We start from the raw sequence: 22,305 nt of genomic DNA, 5'->3' as shown, positions 1-22,305 counted from the left end.
TATCAAAAGTGAAGGGATGTGGAATCATTTTCATCTCTTCCACATTTTCTGCTTTGTTTTCCTTCTATTGCCATTTCTTTTATCCAAAACATACCCTTCCTCTTCTGTTATTTTATGAAGGAGGACTCCAGGCAAAAATTCCTGACCTGTAGTAGGAAGCAAAGCCTTTCAACATGCAACATGCTGCTTCCATGAATCCTGGAAAACACAACAGCCATTAAAGGATAACTGAACTTATACTTCACACTGAGGCAAATGAATCAAATAACTAAATCTTGCACAAGGGTAAAGATGAGACCACTCAGCAGAAATAAGTTTGCAACCAAGCAGAAGCTGACTTTTCCTTGGCCTTCCTGCTGCTCTAGTGTGCAATGGGAATATAAGTAGCCGGGGGGGTTGTGACTTGCTCTACAATCCTCACTATGGTCTGGAATATCGCAAACCTAGTCCCCTACTTGTACTCGCCGATATATATATATATATATATATATATATATATATATATATATATATATATATTTATTATGTTCTGTGACAGTTTTCAAAGCACAATACAGATTAGGTGACACTGATATGCAGCACTGACAGATGGCGGGCACTGATGGGTGGGCACGGTCATGCCATGTGAAAAGGCTGCCTGCGACGCCCATCTTGGTACTCCTTGCACTCGGCCGCATTAAAGGCAGCAGCAGCCATCTTGTTACACCCAGCCTGAACTATATGGGCTGGGTGTAATAAGTTGTCTGCTGCCTGCTTACTGCAGGGTGTACCAAGATGGGCATCGGGATGTCCAATCGCTGACACGGAAGGGCACTTCCGGTTGCGCCGGGTCGTCTTATTCATCAGAGCATTTGTGCGAGTACTGATGCTCTATATCGCTACCGATACTAGTATTGGGACAACCCTACTTGTATATAAACCACAGGCATGTGATTTACATACAAGGGGTAAAGTGCTGAAGGGGTCACAGACTGACCAATTTTAAACTTTTGCTGCTGCAGGTAATAGTATTCTTGATAAATAATTAGACCAGCCTTTTTCAACCAGGGTTCAGTTGATTTATAGGGTTCCTCTAAAGACTACCATTGGTCCCTTGACCAGTGATGGAATAATCTCCTTCATGATGAAGCCCAGGTAGTTCTGGCACCAGCACCACTCAGAAGAACCTCCTAAATGGGACCACTGGAGCTTCTTGTATTTCTCAGGCAACTAACACCAATGATCATGTTCACCATCTGTAAGAGTAAAATTCTTCTCACCGACTACCAATGTAAGGAGCATTCTTCCCTCTGTCCCCAAATGTGTGGGTACCCTAAACTGACCAATGTTTTTTCTCACAGACCACCAATGTAACTGGGCATTTTTTTTACTGACCACTAGTGCAAGGATACCCTTCTATTGACTACCAATGTGGTGCTAATGCATGATGAGCTGTAGATATAATTGTTTTCAGCAAGGGTTCCTTGAGACCTAAATATTATTTCAAGGGTTCCTTCATGGTAAAAAGTTGAGAGGCTAATTTAGACTATTTATAGGGCAGAACTGCAGTGATCCTTTCAGTTCAGAGCAGATCACAAAATCTACCATAATTTACCTTCCATTTATTTAAATGTTGCTTTAATATACTTTGGTCACAAAAAAAAAGAGCAGCTATGCACTTGTAAGTGCAAGTGTCCATACTTCACAAATTTTGAGATAAGAGGGATACGGACTCACACCTGCCATTCCCCCATATACTGTATGCGGCTGAAGAATTATTATGCACTAAATCAGGGGTCTCCAAACTCTCTAAGCAAAGGCTAGTTTACTGTCCTTCTGGATTTTGGGGGCGCAGACTGTGGCTAGTGGGAGTAGAAAATGCCCCGACATGAGTGCCCCATCATTTGCTTTATTGGAAAGAATGATGCCCCATTGTTGATCTCAATGAAAAGAATACTGACCCATTGATGTTGTCAATAGAGGGAATAGTATCCCATCATTGGTTTCAGTTGGTGGAATAGTGCCCCAAGGGTTAGATAAAAGCAAGCAAAGGACTACATTTGGCCCCTGGGCCGCAGTTTGGAAACCACTGCACTAAATGATTGCTTAAATTAAATGTGATTTTTTTTTTTTTTTTTCAATCTCTACCTTTACTTTTGTATGCCTGCTTAGACAACCTGTTTGGTGTACTACAAGACTTTTGATAACTTTTGTTAGAGACAAAAAAAATGCATTATTTATCGGACTAACTAAGGAGGAAAGAGGGGCAGAGACATTTGGGTCCAAAAGAGGAACAGTTAGGAGCTATGAGTGCCTGCAACCCTCTAGTGCAATCTTCCTTGGCACATATTTGTGTAGCGCTACCCCCACAGGAGCCGCTGTTTGTGGGATCGGCGTATTAAGTTACCTTGCAGGGTGTCTAGGGGTGATACTAGTGAGTTGAGGCAATGAGCGAAGGTCCAGTCATCAATTGGGTTTTCTTCAATGCCTTATTCCAAGGCCCAACATGGCCAAGATCAACATAAGACAAGACAGGAAAGGTTAATGAAGCATGAGAACAACTTTAATATCGGGCCTTGGATATGAAGAGCAGTCCTGCTCTTGGTAATATTGAGATCAGTTCGTCGCCACTCTAGCCAGAGTGGGTAAAGTGCCCCCGGACAGACCTCTGCCACAAGCCTGGCAGCCGAAGTGTCACTTGCAAATCGCTGGGAGGAACAGACCTCTGCCACAGGCCTAGCGATTTAGGGTGCAATAATTGGATTGAGCGAATCCTCCCAGTAAATTCAGTTAAAGCCACCAGTTGACAGCTGCAATATACCTGTCAGTATCGTGGTGACCAGATCCCCGATGGTTCGTTCAGGCCTCCTGGATAACCTCTCTCCGGGTTCTCCCTGAGCCGATTCCCCACCGCACAGCTCTCGGCTTAGGATCCTCTTAGCAAAGGTTGGGACCCACCAAGTCGCTGGGGCCCCTTTCCGCATCAGGATGGAGCTCCGCATGGTGCGCAACTCCGGCCAGGTAGGCCATGATGGCGGGGTCCATGGATGCGCGCACCCTGAAGGTGGATGCCGCACCTGGAACTCGGACCGCACAAAAAGAACCTAGAATCAATGGCGTCTGCCCCAAATATACCCTTCCCCAGCATGCCCAGCGAGGGAAAACTCCTCTAATTGGCTGCTGGGCAAAAGTGGCTCTGCCAGAACCCCTCTATCGCCAACTGCCGCCCAGAGGTGGAAGTGCACCCCTGAAACGCAGACTGACCTACAAGCCAGTTGTGAAAGGACAGCAGCCCTGCAATTTAACAAATTGTGAATGGGAGCAAAATAACTCTCCCATTCCCCACTAACTTTAGCGTAGTGCCCATACTGAAAGTAAGGGGGCCCTACATGCGTATTGAAGAAACTTGTGCCTAGAATGCCAGGGTAGGCAACCTTAAAGAGGTGGAGCTCTACCTAAACAATGGGAGAAGTAAAAAAATCACCAGTGTCACCTCCTCACACCTGATATAAACCTCTAATTGCTGTACTACTATATCACAGTTGCGTGCACTGCAGGGCAATCATGGGTTTAAATCGGGTGTCAAATCCGGTGAATTCAGCAGCACCACCCTTGGGGCTCGTTTACACGCAAGGTTGGGGCGTCGTTAAACGCTGCGGTTGAGTCGCACACGCTGAGGCAGCAGGCAAAGGTGTAAACATGCCTTAGCAGGAATTAAGCCACATGTTGCTTTTGGTGGGTTAAAGCAACAACGCTGCCTGCTTTTGACCCCTTTTTGGTTGCAGAGCACTTGCAGAGTGGCTCCTTTCACTTGGTATCATTCTTGGCAGGTGCTACACCCACTAATCGTGCCAGGGTGTATAACTCCTACTGCAGCTGCGACATGTGTACACCCCTGGCCACTGCAGCCAAAGCCTGTGCTGCTGGGGTGATAAAGTTGTGTCCATAAGTATGGGGTTTTACCACCCCCCAAACTGCAAATATAAATGAACCCTTACTGTTCTGAGCCCCATATAAGGCCACATTCACACTGATGTGCTGCGGTTTACCTGCACCCTGGGTTCAGCACTGTGCATCTGCAACTTTCCTGGGTTACCTGCGCTTTTCCATAGCGCACCACACCTGCAGAATAGAATAGTCTATCTGAAAATGCATCAAACCTGCAGGATACAATAGGTGGCTATGGCTAAATGCAGAAAGCCTGCATGAAAACTGCAGGTACACTGCACTGCACCCGCGATGGGGGTAAACCAGAGCACATCAGTGTGAAAGCAGTCCTATTTTTTTTTTTTTTATGCCCAGTGTATTGATTCACACAGACCTGAAGATCTCTTCTTTCCTTCTGCTGGCACCACTGTGGAGGTCTCTAGCCAGGATAAGAGGTGGAGTGCAGTTGGTATCACTCCGCATGGGACAGGAGCTGGCACCACAGAGGAGGCATGCGCTTATGTGGCTCTTGCTCCCTACTACAGCTCCAACTTTCCAAGTAGTCTCTCTGTAAGGAGCCTAGCATTTAGGTTGAGTCATTTGGAGGCTGCTATGAAGACCAGGGGTGAAACTATCTGTCAGCTCATTGACAGCAGCAAAACCAACTACTCTTTCCTTACTAACCTGGATGTTAGGAAAACATTTTATGCCTGGTTCACACTTATGTAGGTTTCAGTTTGCATATTCCAGGTGCATTGTGCCTTTTTCAATCCATTTTTTTTGATCCATTGAAGTCTGTGGAATCAAAAACCAGAACATAGTCCCTGGCCCTTACCATAAAATGCACAGATGTGAATCCTTAGGAAACCCTGTTAAATGGACTGCAATGTGTTTCTGCAAAACTGAAAACGCACTAAAAAATACATAGGTGTGAACCAGGCCTTACTGGTGATTCTGTATTCTGACCAGAATTCCCCTTTAATCACATACTCTTGGCATACAGTTCTGTTTTGAAATTAGATATGTTTTCGGACAGGCAGCAGTTCACCAATACGATAAAGTGGCATGTTTTGCAAAGTATGTCAGTGACTGGATCGATGTAAACCATGCCGAACAAAATATCTAAACAGTCTAGCTTGCAGCTGTAATATACTCAGTCGTCAGTACAAGCTATCCTATAACTGCATAAGCAAGGGTTAAAACATAATGGTAATTCCAACATAGGTGCTGCCATAGTAGGTATTTATAGTATGCAAAGAGCCTTCTGCTGCAGAGATTTGAATTATATTTGAAATATGGCAGCAAGAATTCAGGGTATTTTTATATTGTTTCATATGCAATATGCTTGCACTAATTCTTATGGATTTTGAATACAGGATTCTGTAATTGTGGATCTGTTTTTGTTGTTCACCATGTAAACGCACAACCCTTGGCATCCAAAGTAATACTTCACTGCTAGGGTCATCTATTTACACTGAACTGTAAGACTATTGTGTAAATTGTCTTATGACACAACTGTATTTCTGCTAATGAACAAAAAGGAATGTGTGGCCAAACACAGGGAAAAGTTGTCTTTGTCTCTCCTGTCTATAGGCACAGGCCTGTTGTGCCTAATAGCCCTGGTAGTTGTATCCAAATGGCTCCTGCTGCTATCGGCAAAGCCTATGAGATCAGGAGGTGGGGAGAAGAGCTGCTGTAGACAGGACAGCACTGGATCGAGATTGGACTTGGATAAATGTTGGGGGAGCTGCTATTGTATTTTTATTTTACATTAATGCAGGGCATTTAGGTGGTTGTAAACCTCTGACATAAAATATGAACAAAGGGCCAGATTCAGGTACCGCTGCGCACTTCTTACGGAGGCGCAGCGTCCCGTTTTTGCCCTGTGCCCCCGCAAATGATCTGCGCTACGCTTCATTCACGAAGCAGTAGCCACGTAATTTGCGTGGGCGCTCCTCAAAAATACCCGGCGTAAGGGCGCATAATTTAAATGATCCCGTAGAGGGCGTGGATCATTTAAATTAGGCGCGTTCCCGCGCCGAACGTAGTGCGCATGCTCTGTCGGGAAACTTTCCCGACGTGCATTGCGGCAAATGACGTCGCCATTCACGATTCACTTATGCAAACGACGTAAAATTTAAACTTTGCGACGCGGGAAAGACGGGTATAGGTAGCATTGGCTGCCCCTGCTATTAGCAGGAGCAGCCTTACGCGAAACCCGACGAACGGAAATGACGTAAACTGCGTACGCAGGGCTCGCGTAGGGTAGTGAATCGGCGTTAGTATGCAATTTGCATACTATACGCTGACCACTACGGGAACGCCCCCTAGCGGCCATCGTAAGAATGCAGCCTACGATATGACTGGCGTAAGAGCCTTATGCCAGTCATATCTTAGGCTGCATTCGGCGTATCGAGGTTCCTGAATCAGGAGCAATCGAAACGCCGGCGCAAGTAAGCAATTGCGCTGCGTAATTATGGTTACGCAGACGCAATTGCTACCTGAATCTGGGCCAAAGCCTTTAAAAGGCTACTAAAAAAATGCCCGAACCCCTGTCCTGAAAAGCAGCATAAAAGAAAAATGCTCATACCCGCTCGTATTGCACAAGAATTTAGTCGTTTATAGGCATTTGCTTTTATAACTGTTTCTCTCAACATAAAAAAAAAAAATTCACCTCTGCTAATTTTTCACTATAATCAATTTACACTTGGAAATGCTGAAGGCTCCTAAACACTGCGTTTATGCATGTATATGAGCGTTTATATGCGTCAGGTGTTTTTTCTGCTCGAAAGCTCCGCTAAAGTGTGTGTGTTGTTGTTGTGTGTTTTTTCTTATATGCTTGAAAATGCTTCTCTGCAAATATGCCTGTAAAATTCTAATTTGCATAGACCAATAACCTAACATGTAGCTGCTTATACAGGCTGAAGAAAAAACTGCCAAAAGCCTGTATCGGCAGCAATTTGTGTGCCCAGTGTGTATGGACCCTATGGGGTTTATCTACTAAAGCTGGTGAGTGCAAAATCAGGCTCGCTTCGGAATTCCTGACAAAAAGCTCACATCACTCTTTTGTTGTGGGGAAAACTGATCGTGTGTACGAGGCATAAGTCTGTGCATCTGGTGTTTTAATACAAAATTCCCTCTGACTTACGAGTTGTCAAAAGTTGTGTCTTGCCAAATTCTTTCTGAAAGGGATGTGTAGTAAATCAGAATAATCTGTATAAACATCACAGAAGTCATTCTGTAAGCAGTGATAAATAACAAAGGATCCCAAAGGAAACTAAAGCTAACCGTCTCCAAACTAGAAAAATTAAGCGTTGGTGACATGCTTGTACCAGAAACTATGTACACATTTAATCACGGGTATCTTTCTAGTTCTTCTGACTTTCAGACAATCTAAAGTAGTTTCTCATTCATTTTTTTTTTTTTTTTTTTTTTTTATTAAAAAAAAAAAGACCCTGATTTGCTGCTTGTCTCACACTGAATTACACATATACACAAATGCTATTACCAGATTCTCACTAGTGAGTTTCATTGCCTTATTACTATTAGCGCTGTCCAGTACCATGAGCACCCATCCACACAGTGTGGATGTTGCTGACCAGTGTTCATAATTGCTTTAATGTCTACTTGTTCCTGCGTGTTCCCCCAGTGGAAGCCCTGCGTGTGGAGTGGCATGAAGGGAGGTGCAGTGCTGCCTTTTATCACCAGAAAAGGCCGTTCCTTGTAAGAAGGTTTAACCTACAAGTCCCATCGGAGAGCCAGGAGTTCCTAGAGGTGACAAATGGTTTGCCTTGCTTTGATGCTTGGCCTCTGTTAACAATAATTAAGCACTGCAAGTTTAAGCCTTTTAACCCTGGCATTGTTGTGCATGGGCTAGCATGTTTAAGCTTTTGTTGGCTTTTAATTTAATAGTGACTTGGGAGTAGCTTTATATAAACTGGGCAGAGAGGCCCTAAGTCATTAAGCCACAGTAACATTTAACGCATGCTAAATTGTGCTTAAGGCATGCTAAAATGACATACAATATTGTTGCCTGATGGGCCACTTCAGGGTACTGCAAGTGTATTTGCAATGCTTAAAGTTAATTTCTACTTTTGCAGTCGAATTAGAAAAACACTTATTTTGTATTTGTGGCATGTTCCCATTCACATAATCGTAATTTAAAAAATATATATATAAACATTGCGGCTTACCATTTTTTTATTTAGATGCTCTTGTTTGGAAACCCCAGCAATAATAAAAAAAAATATCCTACTTGGTTCTCTGTTTGTTTGAGGGGGCTGAGTAGCTGTGTTTGCTATAATTAAGTCTGTGTACTGTGCTGGCAGATCTCGTTTCATGAATTGTAAAATAGATTTGAACACCATCCGACAACAATTGGTTAATGATTTAAAAGCTTGATTTCCCCATTGTAAGTTAACAAGAGGGAGCTGATCCTGTCCTAAGGATTTCCTTTGGGACAGCCTCACACTGAACTTGCTGAAAAATGCTTGCAGTCAGCCATGACATAAAAGGTAAGAAATATATATTGATATTTTTCTTAAATTTTTATGTTCTTATGTGTGAATGGGAAATCTAAGAAAACAGTGGGATTTTCTCAAATTTGTCGGCAAAAGAGGAATTGCACTTTAAGTGTTACTTTAGCTTGATGAATTAAAGCTAAAGATGTGTGTTTTTTGGGGGTTTTCTTTAAGGAAGTCTGAATGAAGACTCCAGTTACTGACATTTTCTTCTGAAAATACAAGCTCTCCTGCTGTGATGCTGGTCCAGTGGCTTCAGTCATTTCTCAGTCACTGACCTAGATTTGTGCATCCACTCTGACTTTCCTAATCGGTAACCTTGTCCTAGATTAGTGAAGCCAGACAGGCAACAAGCTGTTCAGACACAGGAATGGAAACTTTCGTATACTTCTCTCAGAGCAGATTTTCTAAAGTTTTAAATAACTGCACCCACAACGGGTTTCTTCTTCTTCTAAAGGTCCAAAGTGCAGGGTTTTATCTCTCGCTTGGGTATTTTCTACTGTTTGGGGGTTTGCGATGGAGATCTCCCCAATCTCTGGACAGGATGTGAACCCTAATGATGTGGTTGCTGAGCCTAAGTGAACAATCTATGGGGCACAACATCAAAATTCTTCCACAATACATTTTTTCTGGTTTACCATATGGTCTTGGAACTAGATTAATCCAAAATGGTTCTTTTGACAAACACACAGCGGAATAGTCAGGGTTTTTGAGCGGTTTCTTACTCCACCCACAATGGACATATTCATTATTGGAAATGGGTTCTTTACACCTGGTGTCCTGGTCTGGAAATGTGTTATTTCAGTTAATGTAATCAAACAACTATATACATTGTAGTCAGAGTACAACATATACTTCTTCACCATCTAAATAAGTGTCAAAGATGGAAAGAATTGGACAATTCCATGTGACTGGACCTGTTAGGATCATAGCTGCGTTTCCTTCACATATCAGGCTTTGGTACACCTTATATGAATATGCATGTTAACTGTGCCCATTGTAGCCACACTGTGCCCATTGCGTGTTGTGGAAGATGGTAAGTCAGATGATTGATCTGCTTAGCCTATTTTACAGAATCGGATGTGCTTTGTTGCCAGCAGAATCCCACATGGTTCACCCAGAAGCGCCTAAAAGAATCCATAACCCATAAAAACCATTAAAATATAAACATCCAGATAAAGTATGTGAGAGACCTCTACCAAGTTAAGACTTGAAATATACACCCTTCTGAAAACCTACAGGAGCTGTTCAATGCTTTGGACAGTCATGGCCCGACAACACAGTGACCAAGCAATGGCAGCTTTCATACTTCTTTCATGACTTGGTCACTTATACAATTCTAGGCCAGAGAGGGAGAGAGTTACCATTTTATTTAGCCAACTCAAATAGATGCACAATTTTTAAAATTTTTGAATATATTTTGAAAAGTAAATTTACATATAGAAATTGCACCTTTTTTATTGGGTATACATGTTCTCAATCTAGAGTCCCCCAACAGTGTAGACCTCTACAACATTTCTAGGAAAGTGTCCTATAGTATCTGGTCCAGTTGGGCTGTGAATAAGGGATAGTTCATGATGCACTGGTCGGACATTGTGTAGGAATTTACCATCGTTCAGTTTTCAATGGCAATTCCTCCACGAACCAATAATTCTCATTAGTTTAGTCAAGGAAACCCAGTAAAGACCATTCGAGCAACGCTTGGGATATTTAAATCTAAACTGTTATTTTTTCGTATATGACTCGGCTTAGAGATACAAAGCTTTTGTCCTAGAAGTACTCTGGTCTAAACAAGAATTTTTCCAGAGTTTGTATTGACCGAGCTGTTAAATCTATAAATATAGCCTTCAAACAATTTGTCTCCGTTTCTGAAGCTGGAGGAGGTGCTAATATATCAATTAGATGATCTCCAAAACCAGACAGGCAAAGCAATTTGTTTTCCATTCCTGTCCTGCATTGTTAAAGGGGTTGTAAAGGTTTTTTTTTTTAAGCTAGTGCATTGTTAATTCACTTACCTTTTTCCTTTGATTTCCCTTCTAAATGTTTTTTTTTCTTTGACTGAATTTCTCACTTTCTATTCCTCCTCAGTAAGCTTGCCCCCATCATCCAAGCCGTTCTGGCTAGGGGTTAGTCAGTGTGCTCGCCCCTCCCTTGGGACTACATCCCTGCTTCTTAAAGGGACTTTTCATGGGAATCCCACATCTTATATTAAATTGTGAATAAATAACCTGCTGCATTAAGATGGAGATATATGTGAGAATGTTCTGTATTCAAACTGTTTTAGCATTTCATTGTGAAAATACTGATGGGAACGATCGACTGAAAATTAAACATTGTTTTTTTTTTTACTTTTAGTCAGCACAGGCTTGTCATGGTGTACATTCAGCTATACTGTCCCCAGATATATAAGGCAGACACCCTCAGGGCCATGCACATACCTTTTTGTAATGTCTGTTTTTGGGCTTATGTAATATGCAAATGTTGATACTTTAGACCAATGTCTTGTCTCTTGATGCCTTCTGCACATTAATGTTGGGCCATGTTCATTATGGATCGATTACTGGCCAATAAAGTGTGGGAGGCTAGCCAGCTGTCAACATTGCTAAGAACTTTTTCAATTTGCTGGGAATTGAAGGGCCTCCAGAGTGCTACAAAGGCATGAGTTTTTGCGTTCTGAAGAAACTTTAGTTGCCTGTGAATGCACAGTGAAATGCATATTTTAGGACAATATCTATCTATAGTTGTTCTATGATAGATATAGGCAAATGCATCACAATATATATATATATGTCTCAGTGTAATTCTCCCTGCTTGCCCTGTGTGATTCTGTCCTGGCTAACAGGTTATTGACATGCTAATGTCCCCTCACTATTTCTAAAGGTTAATTGATCTATTGTGTTGTGTGAAGGAGATCTGTGTTTAAGTGGCTTGTGTTAATTATTCTGATTGCTCCAGTGTGGTAATTATCTCTCTATATGCGGGGTCGAGCGGTCTAGTTAATGTATTCAGTACAACTAGTAATCAGCGTCCTTGATGTCATTGTCTAAAGAAAATGTGTTTTCAGCATCGGCTCCGTCGTGTCTGTCTAATCATCTGTATGGAAGCCCCAGTGTGAGGGGGGCGGAGATTTGTCATTGTAACAGTTTTGGAAATGACATATAAGCTGTGTGATATAACATTAAAGTCTGTCTTGTTCTAGCAGTAAGCCTGGACTAATGTGTGGCTTAATGGGCGATCTCAGGAATATTCCTCCTAGTGGAATATTGGGTGACGTTCTTATGGAAGAAGGGAATCTTTGACGGGGATATCATACCGATACCGTCACATATATATTATGCAATCTTCCAGCAGTAGTGTTATATTTTGAGGACTGCAGCAATATTGCTCTGACATTGGCTCAAAACATCCCAATTGGCCATTCGTAAACAAGGAAGGAATGAGTATCTTTTAGCTACAGACGCATATGACACCGACTCTCTAACCACTAATATATTTTGTGATGTGATCATAAAGACCATATTAACCTGCATGGAGAGAAATATGAAGGCTGCCATTGCTGACCTCCTGCTTCTGATAATTCCAGCTTCCTGGTTGCCATTCTGATCTAATGGCTTCAGTGCTTTCTGAGTCATTGAATTAGGACAAATACACAGATCCAAGTTCTGACTTCAGTTGCTGTCGTCTTTTATATCAGTGAGTGAATCACAAGTGTATTACTAATACTTTAATAATATTATTCACTGTCCTTTTTTTCAGCTACAGCTCACTAACAATCCGATCTGCCATTATTCGCTTTATCCCTCTCCCCTGATTAAGTGACTTATCAGTGTTCTTAGGTTCAAAACACATGGAGCAATGCCAGAGACAATAGTTCCAGCAAAGGGGGTAAGGCTGGCCACAAAAGCTTGAGTGAAGATCCGACTAGTATATGATAACTCTAGGAAGTTAATGAGTGCCATTACATTTAGAATTGTCCTTTTTACTACACAAGGATTTTCTCGATTGTTGCAGTATCTCTGAGATTTTGTCTGATCCTTTCCTCCTCTAATTAAGATTTGGAAGTAAGGTGCTGGCCGCACGGGCATTGCTTCCCTTCCCTGTATAAGAGACTGGCCATTACTTCAGCTAATTTAACTGCCCATAGATTGTGCAATTAGATTGCAACTTATAACAAAACAAACATCTCCCAGCACACTTGGCAGCCAGCCAGCAAAACAAACAACAAAATGTATAGTGTGGTCCTAACACTATATATATATATATATATATATATATATATATATATATATATATATATATATATATATATATATATATTCTCTCAATGGATACATTGAGGACCGGTATGCCTGGAGGCAGTTGCCAGTTCGCCCCTAAATGCACAGGAAGACCAAAACATTTGCAATTGAAGACATACAGTGTGTCCCGTGACCATTCCAGCAAGCTAAATAAAGATGGCTACCACCCTGATTTATTAGGGCAGTTGCCATTTTTGTTTAGCTTGCTGATTGTACAATTTCCTATGAATCTAGCAACAACTGTGTACTGCAAGGTACCACCTGGGTAAAAAAAGAAAAGATTGTTTTGGCAGGCCCTCACATTGCATACCTTTTTGGTGAATCTAAAGGTCAGAGGTTGCACAACCAGATTGTAACACATAAGAAGCAGTAAGAATGTAAAGGAAAATATATATACAGTGGATATAAAAAGTCTACACGCCTGTTAATATGCCAGGTTTCTGCAATTTTAGAACTTTTTCCTCCTTTATTGCAACCTATAAACTATATCAGTGTTTCCCAACTCCAGTCCTCAAGGCACACCAACAGGTCATTTTTTCAGGCTTTCCATTATTTTGCACAGGGGATTTGATAAGTTTCACTGCCTTAGTAATTACCACAGCCGTTTCATCTGAGGGAAATCCTGAAAACATGACCTGTTGGTGTGCCTTGAGGACTGGAGTTGGGAAACACTGAACTATATAACTCAGTTGAAAAACAAACTGAAATCTTTTAGGAGGGAGGAGAAGTAAAAATAAAAAAAAATAATAATGTGGTTGCATAAGTGTGCACACACTCTTATAACTGGGGATGTAGCTGTGTTCAGAATTTTAAGCAATCACATGTTAAATAGGAGTCAGTACACACCTGCCATCATTTTTAAAGTACCTCTGATTAACCCCAAATAAAGTTCAGCTGTTCTAGTAGGTCTTTCCTGACATCATCTTAGTGGCATCCTACAGCAAAAGCCATGGTCTGCAGAGAGCTTCCAAAGCATCAGAGGGATCTCATTGTTAAAAGTCATCAGTCAGGAGAAGGGTACAAAAACATTTCCAAGGCATTTAGATATACCATGGAACACTTGAAGACAGTCATCATGTGGAGAAAATATGGCACAACAGTGATATTTCCAGGAACTGGACGTCCCTCAAAAATTTTGAAAAAGACCAGAAGAAAACTGGTCAGGGAGGCTGCCAAGAGGCCTTCAGAAACGTTTAAAGGAGCTACAGGAATATCTGGAAAGTAGTACTGGCTGCGTGGTACATGCGACAACAATCTCCTGTACTCTTCATATGTCTGGCCTATGGGGTAGAGTGGCAAGACTGAAGCCTTTTCTTATGAAGAAAAATATCCAAGCCTGGCTAAATTTTGCAAAAACACATCTGAAGTCTCACAAAAGCACGTGGTATAATGTGTTTATGGTCCGATGAAACCAAGGTTGAACTTTTTGCCCAATTCCAAATGATGTGTTTGGCGCAAAAATACTGCACATCACCAAAAGAACACCATACCCACAGTGAAGCATGGTGGTGGCAGCATCATGCTTTAGGGCTGTTTTTCTTCAGTTGGAACAGGGGCCTTAGTCAAGGTAGAGGGAATTATGAACAGTTCCAAATACCAGTCAATATTGACACAACACCTTCAGGCTTCTGCTAGAAAGCTGAACAAAAGGAACTTTATCTTTCAGCATGACAACGATCCAAATCAACAAAGGAATGGTTTCACCAGAAGAAGATTAAAGTTTTGGAATGACCCAGACCTGAAGCTGATTGAAAATCTGTGGAGTGATCTGAAGAGGGCTGTGCACAGGAGATGCCCTTGCAATCTGAAAGATTTGAAGTGTTTTTACAAAGAAGAGTGGGCAAATATTGCCAAGTAAAGATGTATCATGCTGATAGACTCATACCCAAAAAGACTGAGTGCTGCAATAAAATCAAAAGGTGCTTCAACAAAGTATTAGTTTAAGGGTGTGCATACTTATGCAACCATATTCCTTTAGTTTTTTTTTACTTTCCTCCACCTAAAAGATTTCAGATTGTTGTTTAAGTGAGTTGTACAATTTAAATGTCACATTAAAGGTGGAAAAAGTTCTGAAATGTATTTATCGTTCTTATATATATTTTTTTTTTTACATCACAGAAACTTTACATTTTAACAGGGGTGTATAGTTTTATATCCACTGTGTGTGTATAATATAAAATATGTGTATATGTTATAAAAATACTATATTTACCTGCTCTGTGCAATGCACAAAACAGCCTTCATCCTCCTCTTCTCAGGTCCCCCACCAGCACTCTGATACCCCCCCCTTAGCAAGCCGCTTGCTATGGGGGCTCTCATGCATGCACGCACCCCAAGCCAGCTCTCTGTGTCCATAAGTGCCCCACCCTGCTCCCGCCTCACTGGCTGTGATTAACAGCAGTGGGAGCTAATGGCTCCTGCTGCTGCATATCGGCCAATCAGGAGGGAAAGCCTCGGGTCTTGTGCACCTCGCTAGATCGAAATCTGGCTTATTTATGGTAAGTTATGGGTGGGGGGGGCTGAGGAGGGAGCAGAACACTAAGTTCGGGTTCACACCTATGCGAATTGAGTGCGGCTTAAACTGCATCCAATACGCAGAACATTTCTAAATACATTGTTTTCAATGAGGCTGGCTCACATATGTGCGATGCATTTGCACTGCGCATACGTGTGCGTATTTTAGGCCTTGCGGTGCGGCTCAGGTGCGAATTCAGGCCCATTATCTTCTATGGGTACGCAGCTGATTCGCAGATGTGCTCATTTCTCTTCAGGATTTCTCTCATTCCGCTCAATACACTTCCCCCCTCCCCTCTCCCAGGTTTTCAAATTCGCAGCTAAAACGCAGTGGATCTGCTAAACAGTTCTCTTATCTCTCTGCAGAGATAAGAGAGCTGAAATTCACACCGCAATAGAGTGAATCCGGCCTAAAGGTTTTTTACCATCAGGCATAGAATGCCTAATGGTAAAAAACCTTCAGCCTTTACAACCACTTTTATGGCATGTTACTCATTGACTTACCTGAAATTTGGACTTTCTATCCCATGTACCGTGTCCCAAGAATGTGCTCTCCTTTTTTGTTTTTGTTTTCAACCTGTACATTTTCTAAAAAAAAAAAAATAACGGTAAAGGCGCCACTTAACTAGGTTGTCGAGGTGCTGAATAATTCTAATCTTTAGATTATTAAACCAATCGAACTGTTTACTGTGGGCTTAATCTCAGATTAATAAACTGTTTGCTTTTTTGTACAGTTCTTGTGCATGAGCATTCTAGCATGCATTAGCATGTCTTGCAGTAAAGCGATAATTTGTAAACAAAGCCGGTTACAATGAAGGTGATACTTTGGTGACCTTGCCTTGTGGTACTAAGGGTCTATTCGTCACCTTTCCAGTACATTTGCGGTAATGACTTCAGACAAGAAGAAATTTTTCTGCTCTTTCAGCCTTTCCTCTCTTTGCTTAATCTCCCCCTTATTTATTTTTCCTCTCTCTCTCTCTCTCTCCCCCCACCTGATGTGTTCTCTTTGTATCCTGGGAGATTCTCTCCATGCTGAGGTTTCCATAGAAATTCACCTTGTTGATGTTGGATCTCAGTGAGTAGGTGGAAGGAGGGGGAGACGAGTGAGCACCACCTGTTATAAACTGGATGTGATGGAAAACTGCAGAGCATGTCGTTTGCCCCCCTTATATTTTTATGCAGAGCATGAAAAGCATTACTCGCTTCCTTGCACTTATCGCAGAGCACTATATGCATTCCTCTCTCTCTCTCTCTCTGACAGAGCAACACGTATGTGTTGAGTTTGGAAGATCTGCTGGAGGACGGAAGAACCAAAAGTTTGGGCAGTTCTGGGGTTGTGGTATGTCAAATGGGATCCATTCTCATTGTTATGATGATCCACATCTCCGCTTTCTCTTCTCTTCTACCTTTTTCTCCAGGGCACAGCCTCATTTCTTTAGTATCTGTTTGTTCATTACTTTTTACTTGCTAGAGTGTGCTATTGATGTCTGTAATAAAATTCAGTCTTGATCGTTGTGGTGACATAAGTAATAAACTGTATGTAGTACCATTGTGACCCATCTGTTGTGCTAACAAGGACAAATGCCATCTAGACATCTGATCAGCATACACAACTAATGAAATGTATTTATGCGGCATAAAATGTTGTATGTGACATATTTCACCTTTTTCAAAACCGCCTGTAGGATAAAACCATGAAATTTCCCATATGCGTAGCTTTAAATTACTAAAATGTAACGTTTTTTTTTTTTTTTATAACATGCGCTTATTTAAAGAAAGCTTTTAAAGGGATTATTTGTTCACATTAATCATGCATTGATTGGTCTGAAATGGAAGCATATGAATGTGGTTGTGGTACAACGGAATGCAATTTCACATGCTCATTCACTATGACTATTTGTTTTTCAGGTTTTCTGATTTAATAAGGGTCATTGGGGTTGGAGTCGTTGTAGATCCCTCTATTCAAGAATCATTTTGGTGTTCTGTACAGAATTATCAGATAACAAGACTTTTTCCAGAGTAGCCAATCAGATTATGCCTTTCATTCTGCCATACTGCGCTTGGATACAAAACTTTGCTATATGCAACTGGAACAGTTCTTTTTTTCAGACTTTTCCAATACAGTAAAATTTCATTTTTAGTTAATTTGTAAATCAATAATGTTCATGTTGAGTGCCATTAAGTTACTTAAGAGTTAGGTAAGGTAGTTATGACATAGGGACGTCATTGTGCCTCTGGGAGTCTAATAGTTTTTCTAATATTGCTACAGTTTTCTAGTCAGCCTTACTCAGGAAAAAATATTTTAACTAAAGCAAATCTTTTATTAACTTACCGTAACCTATAAACACAGTAGAGTTATAGAAGAATGTTTGTTGCAAAAACCCAGAGGTACCTTCAGCAGACTTATTTAACTGGCCGATGTCACCCGACATTCAACCCGTGTGTACTAGGCTTTAGATCCACAATGCAATGAGGCTCTACTAAGCAAATATTAACTTCAGCTAGAAAATTAGCATTTTGCACCTCCCTTATGCAGCAGCACTTGTCTCTTATACAGATGAATAGGTTAGCCCAACACAAAGCAAGCGGATTTATAGTTGGTGGGTCAAAAACATTTGTCTCTTGCTGTCTGTAGTAATAATGTGCTGAAATCTTTTGCATTATTTTAGTTTATTACAAATTCACTGCTAAACCTCTCGCACAACTAGGATATTCAAACTGATCACATCACTTCAGCCCCGGAAGGATTTACCCCATTAATGACCGGAGCACATTTTACAATTTGGCACCGTGCTGCTTTAACTGCTAATTGCAGAGTCATGCAAAGCGGTACCCAAACTAAATTTACGTCCTTTTTTTCCCCCACAAAATAGAGCTTTCTTTTGGTGGTATTTCATTGCCTCTGAGATTTTTATTTTTTTGTGATATAGACGAAAAAATACATTTTTTTTTATTATATTTTCTACTTTTTTGTTAAAAAAAAAAAAATCCAAAGCAACTAAATTTTCGTCATACGTTTTAGGCCGAAATTTATTCAGCCACATGTCTTGGTTAAAAAAAATTCAATAAGCGTATATTTATTGGTTTGTGCAAAAGGTATAGCTCCAAGCTATGGTACATTTATTGAAATTTGTGCAGCTTTTACTTTGACTGCCTATATCATTTCTTGACGTGCTAAAATGCCAGGGGAGTACAACCCCCCCCCCCTCAAATAACCCCATTTTGGCAAGTAGACACCCCAAGGAAGTTTCTGAGAGGCATGTTGAGCCCATTGAATATTACATTTTTTTGTCACAAGTGATTAAAAAAAATATTTTGTTTTCACAGAGTTGTTACTGAAATTATATATTGCTCACACATGACCTGGGTATTTGTGGAATTACAACCCAAAATACATTCTGCTTCTTTTCCTGAGTACAGGGGTACCACATGTGGGACTTTTTGGGAGCCTACCCGCGTACAGGACCCCAAAAACCAAGCACCGCCTTCAGGATTTCTAAGGGCGTACATTTTTGATTTCACTCCATGTGCGTCCCCTGGTTAACTATTTGGAAGCTGATTAGAGCCAACAGGATGTAATCTTAAAGCCTATTAGATTTGCTGGCACTGATAGACACTTCCAAAGCCAACCAACTGCTGTTATTCAGATGGCCGGCGCTCACCAGGGGGCCGACCATCTGAATAGTGAGCGGCAGCCACGACAATGCATAGATTCATGCAATGCATGAATCTATGTATTATTGCCTTCAGTGGCTGTGCAGGATAGAGAGGGGGCGGCGCTCCTGCGCCCACTATGGACGCACCGCCACTGCTCCTTACTACCTATCACAGTTTCGGAGGCCATGAAATGCCCAGATACCAGATAGCACAACCCCATTTTGGAAAGTAGACACACCAAGCTATTTGCTGAGAGGCATGTTGAGTATTTTGTAGCTCTTACTTTTTGTCACAAAGTTTAAAAAAAATTAAATAAAAAAAAATGTTCCTTTTTTTTCTTTCTTCACTTTACAAAACAAATGAGCTGCAAAATACTCAACCTTCCCTTTGGCAAATATCCTGGGGTGTCTACTTTCCAAAATGGGGCCATTTGGGGGGGGGGGGGGGTTTGTGCTATCTTGGCATTTCATGGCCTCCGAAACTGTGATAGGCAGTGAGGAGTGAAACCACCATTTTGCGCCCCTTAGAAAGCCTGAAGGCGGTGCTTGGTTTTCGGGGCCCCGTACGCAGCTAGGCTCCCAAAAAGTTCCACACATGTGGTATCACCGTACTCAGGAGAAGCAATGTATTTTGAGGTGTAATTTTACATATACTCATGCCATGTTTGATATATATCATTTATTGACAACTTTGTGTAAAAAAACCGAAATTGTAATTTTCCTAAAACCTGTGGCAAAATATAAAATATTCCTCTCAGCAAATAGCTTGGAGTGTCGACTTTTCAAAATGGGGTCAGGTTACCTCCCACTGCTTGTAAAAGCAGTCTAGCGGCTAGGGTTGCTTTTGCATGCAAGCCGACCGCCGGCTGAAAAAAACTATACTAAGATGATATGAAAGGGTATGGTCCCTCGTGCTACCAAGTGAACTAAATATATAAATAAAGATGCTACTAAATCTGTAGTGTACAAGTGCACAAAAATTGGATATAAATAGTGATCAGCGCAACTTCCTGAGTTTGATAAACTCAATAAATAACTGAATCCTATGTGATAATCAAGTGAAACGTCCACACTTTTCAAAATCCAAAAACAACGTGATTCTTCTGAGCGGCACCTGGTTGTCGGCGACTGCTTGAATCACTACAAAAAATTAATGTTTAGCGCTAGCAGGGATCAGGCGTGACTCTAAGGCCCCATGCACACGAGAAGCAAATGCAAACTCATCTAAACACAAGTTTTCAAACGCAAAAACCGGCGTTTAAAACGCCCGTTTTTGCCGCGAATTTCGCGGCGTTTTACCGTGATTTACCACGTTTTACCGCGTTTGCGTTTATAAGCATTTGGTTAAGAAACATCATAAGACCCTCCCTAAGCTCAAAAAACAATATTATTTAACCATTTCAGCTATTTTGTGAGACCAGAGCAGCTGAGAGAGCAGCAGTGTACGTGTATTTAGCGTGTCACTTGCCACGTCACCTGGCCACGTCACCTGCCACGTCACCTGGCCACATCACCTGGCCACGTCACCTGCCACAAGTTGTGGATTGTCCACTGGCCACGTCACCTGCCACGTCAACTGGCCACGTCACCTGCCACAAGTTGTGGATTGTCCACTGGCCACGTCACCTGGCCACGTCACCTGCCACATCACCTGGCCACGTCCCCTGCCTCAAGTTGTGTATTGTCCACTTGCCACGTCATCTGCCATGTCACCTGGCCACCCCACCTGCCACAAGTTGTGGATTGTCCACTGGCCACGTCACCTGGCCACGTCACCTGCCGCAAGTTGTGGATTGTCCACTTGCCATGTCACCTGGCCACATCACCTGCCATGTCACCTGGCCACGTCACCTGCCACAAGTTGTGGATTGTCCACTGGCCACGTCACCTGCCACATCAACTGGCCACGTCACCTGCCAAGTTGTGAATTGTCCACTTGCCACGTCACCTGGCCACGCCACCTGCCACAAGTTGTGGATTGTCCACTGGCTACGGCACCTGGCCACATCACCTGGCCACGTCACCTACAAGTTGTGGATTGTCCACTTGCCACGTCACCTGCCTCAAGTTGTGTATTGTCCACTTGCCATGTCATCTGCCATGTCACCTGGCCACCCCACCTGCCACAAGTTGTGGATTGTCCACTGGCCACGTCACCTGCCGCAAGGTGTTGATTGTCCACTTGCCATGTCACCTGGCCACGTCACCTGCCACATCACCTGGCCACAAGTTGTGGATTGTCCACTGGCCACGTCACCTGCCACAACTGGCTACGTCACCTGCCACAAGTTGTGGATTGTCCACTGGCTACGTCACCAAACCACGTCACCTGCCATGTCACCTGGCCACGTTACCTGCCACAAGTTGTGGATTGTCCACTTGCCATGTCACCTGGCTACGTCACCTGCCACGTCACCTGGCCACATCACCTGCCACGTCACCTACCACAAGTTGTGGATTGTACACTTGCCACGTCACCTGGCCATGTTACCTGCCACAAGTTGTGGATTGTCCACTGGCCACGTCACCTACCACATCACCTAGCCACGTCACCTACAACAAGTTGTGGGTTGTTCACTTGCCACGTCACCTGGCCACGTCACCTGCCACAAGTTGTGGATTGTCCACTGGCCACGTCACCTGCCACAAGTTGTGGATTGTCCACAATGCAATGCAAGCAATTACATTTTTTATGTTTTTTTTATGGTTTTTCATCATTTGCCATCATTTTTGAGATTTCTAATGTAAAAAAATAGGTCAGCTTTAAAAACGCCTATAAACGAAATCACGGCAAAACGCCGGTACCGCGTTTTGCCGCGATTTGCGTCTAAAACGCGAAAGCTGAAAGCGTCTGAACCCAAAATTTTGGGTTTGGAAAAACGGCCCTAAACCCAACTGCTTTGAAACGCCAAAAAACGTGGTTGTGTGCATGGACACATAGGATAACATTAAATGTGTTCAGGGGCAGTTGAAAAAAATGCCCAAATGCCTCTGAACTCGAGTTTAGCAGCGTCTCGTGTGCATGGGGCCTAAAGCTGCATTTTTGTGTGCTGTGTTTTATAAGTGACAGTGATCTATTGATACTGCACTTGGCTGGGCTAGGAGGAGGAGCTAAATGCAGGTCTGGGCTAATCCTGCTAATGCCACATTTTTGGAAAAACTTTACTATTAGGGACGCTAGTATAGATCTGATCAGATCAAAGATATTGATCCATTCAAATGCTATTTTAGTAAGGGAGGTGTATGGTGTGTCAGTGTGTGTTGGTGCTACTGGCAATCAAAGGGTTAAAATCTGACATTGTCTGGGATTAAAGCCAACTAGCTAACCCATGACACCAATACATTTATCAGAAAAGATCTGTACACTATATACTAATGCCACAGTGACAGGGAGTGAAAGGGGTTAACTGG

General features: G+C 42.2%; 1 protein-coding gene across 1 annotated transcript in view; it reads left to right on the top strand.

Moving 5' to 3' along the window:
- FAM131A (family with sequence similarity 131 member A) overlaps positions 1 to 22,305 on the top strand; it is a 121,605-nt gene that overhangs the window by 71,249 nt on the left and 28,051 nt on the right. Inside the window, exons 2-3 of the mRNA XM_040349787.1 lie at positions 7,556 to 7,680; positions 16,500 to 16,577. Of these exons, the coding sequence (XP_040205721.1) occupies positions 7,556 to 7,680; positions 16,500 to 16,577 (203 nt within the window). The remainder of the gene's footprint in view (positions 1 to 7,555; positions 7,681 to 16,499; positions 16,578 to 22,305) is intronic.

The sequence above is a fragment of the Rana temporaria genome, chromosome 4, assembly GCF_905171775.1.
Source record: "Rana temporaria chromosome 4, aRanTem1.1, whole genome shotgun sequence".
Classification (NCBI taxonomy): Eukaryota; Metazoa; Chordata; class Amphibia; order Anura; family Ranidae; genus Rana; species Rana temporaria.
This window is presented reverse-complemented; position numbering and strand designations above follow the sequence as displayed.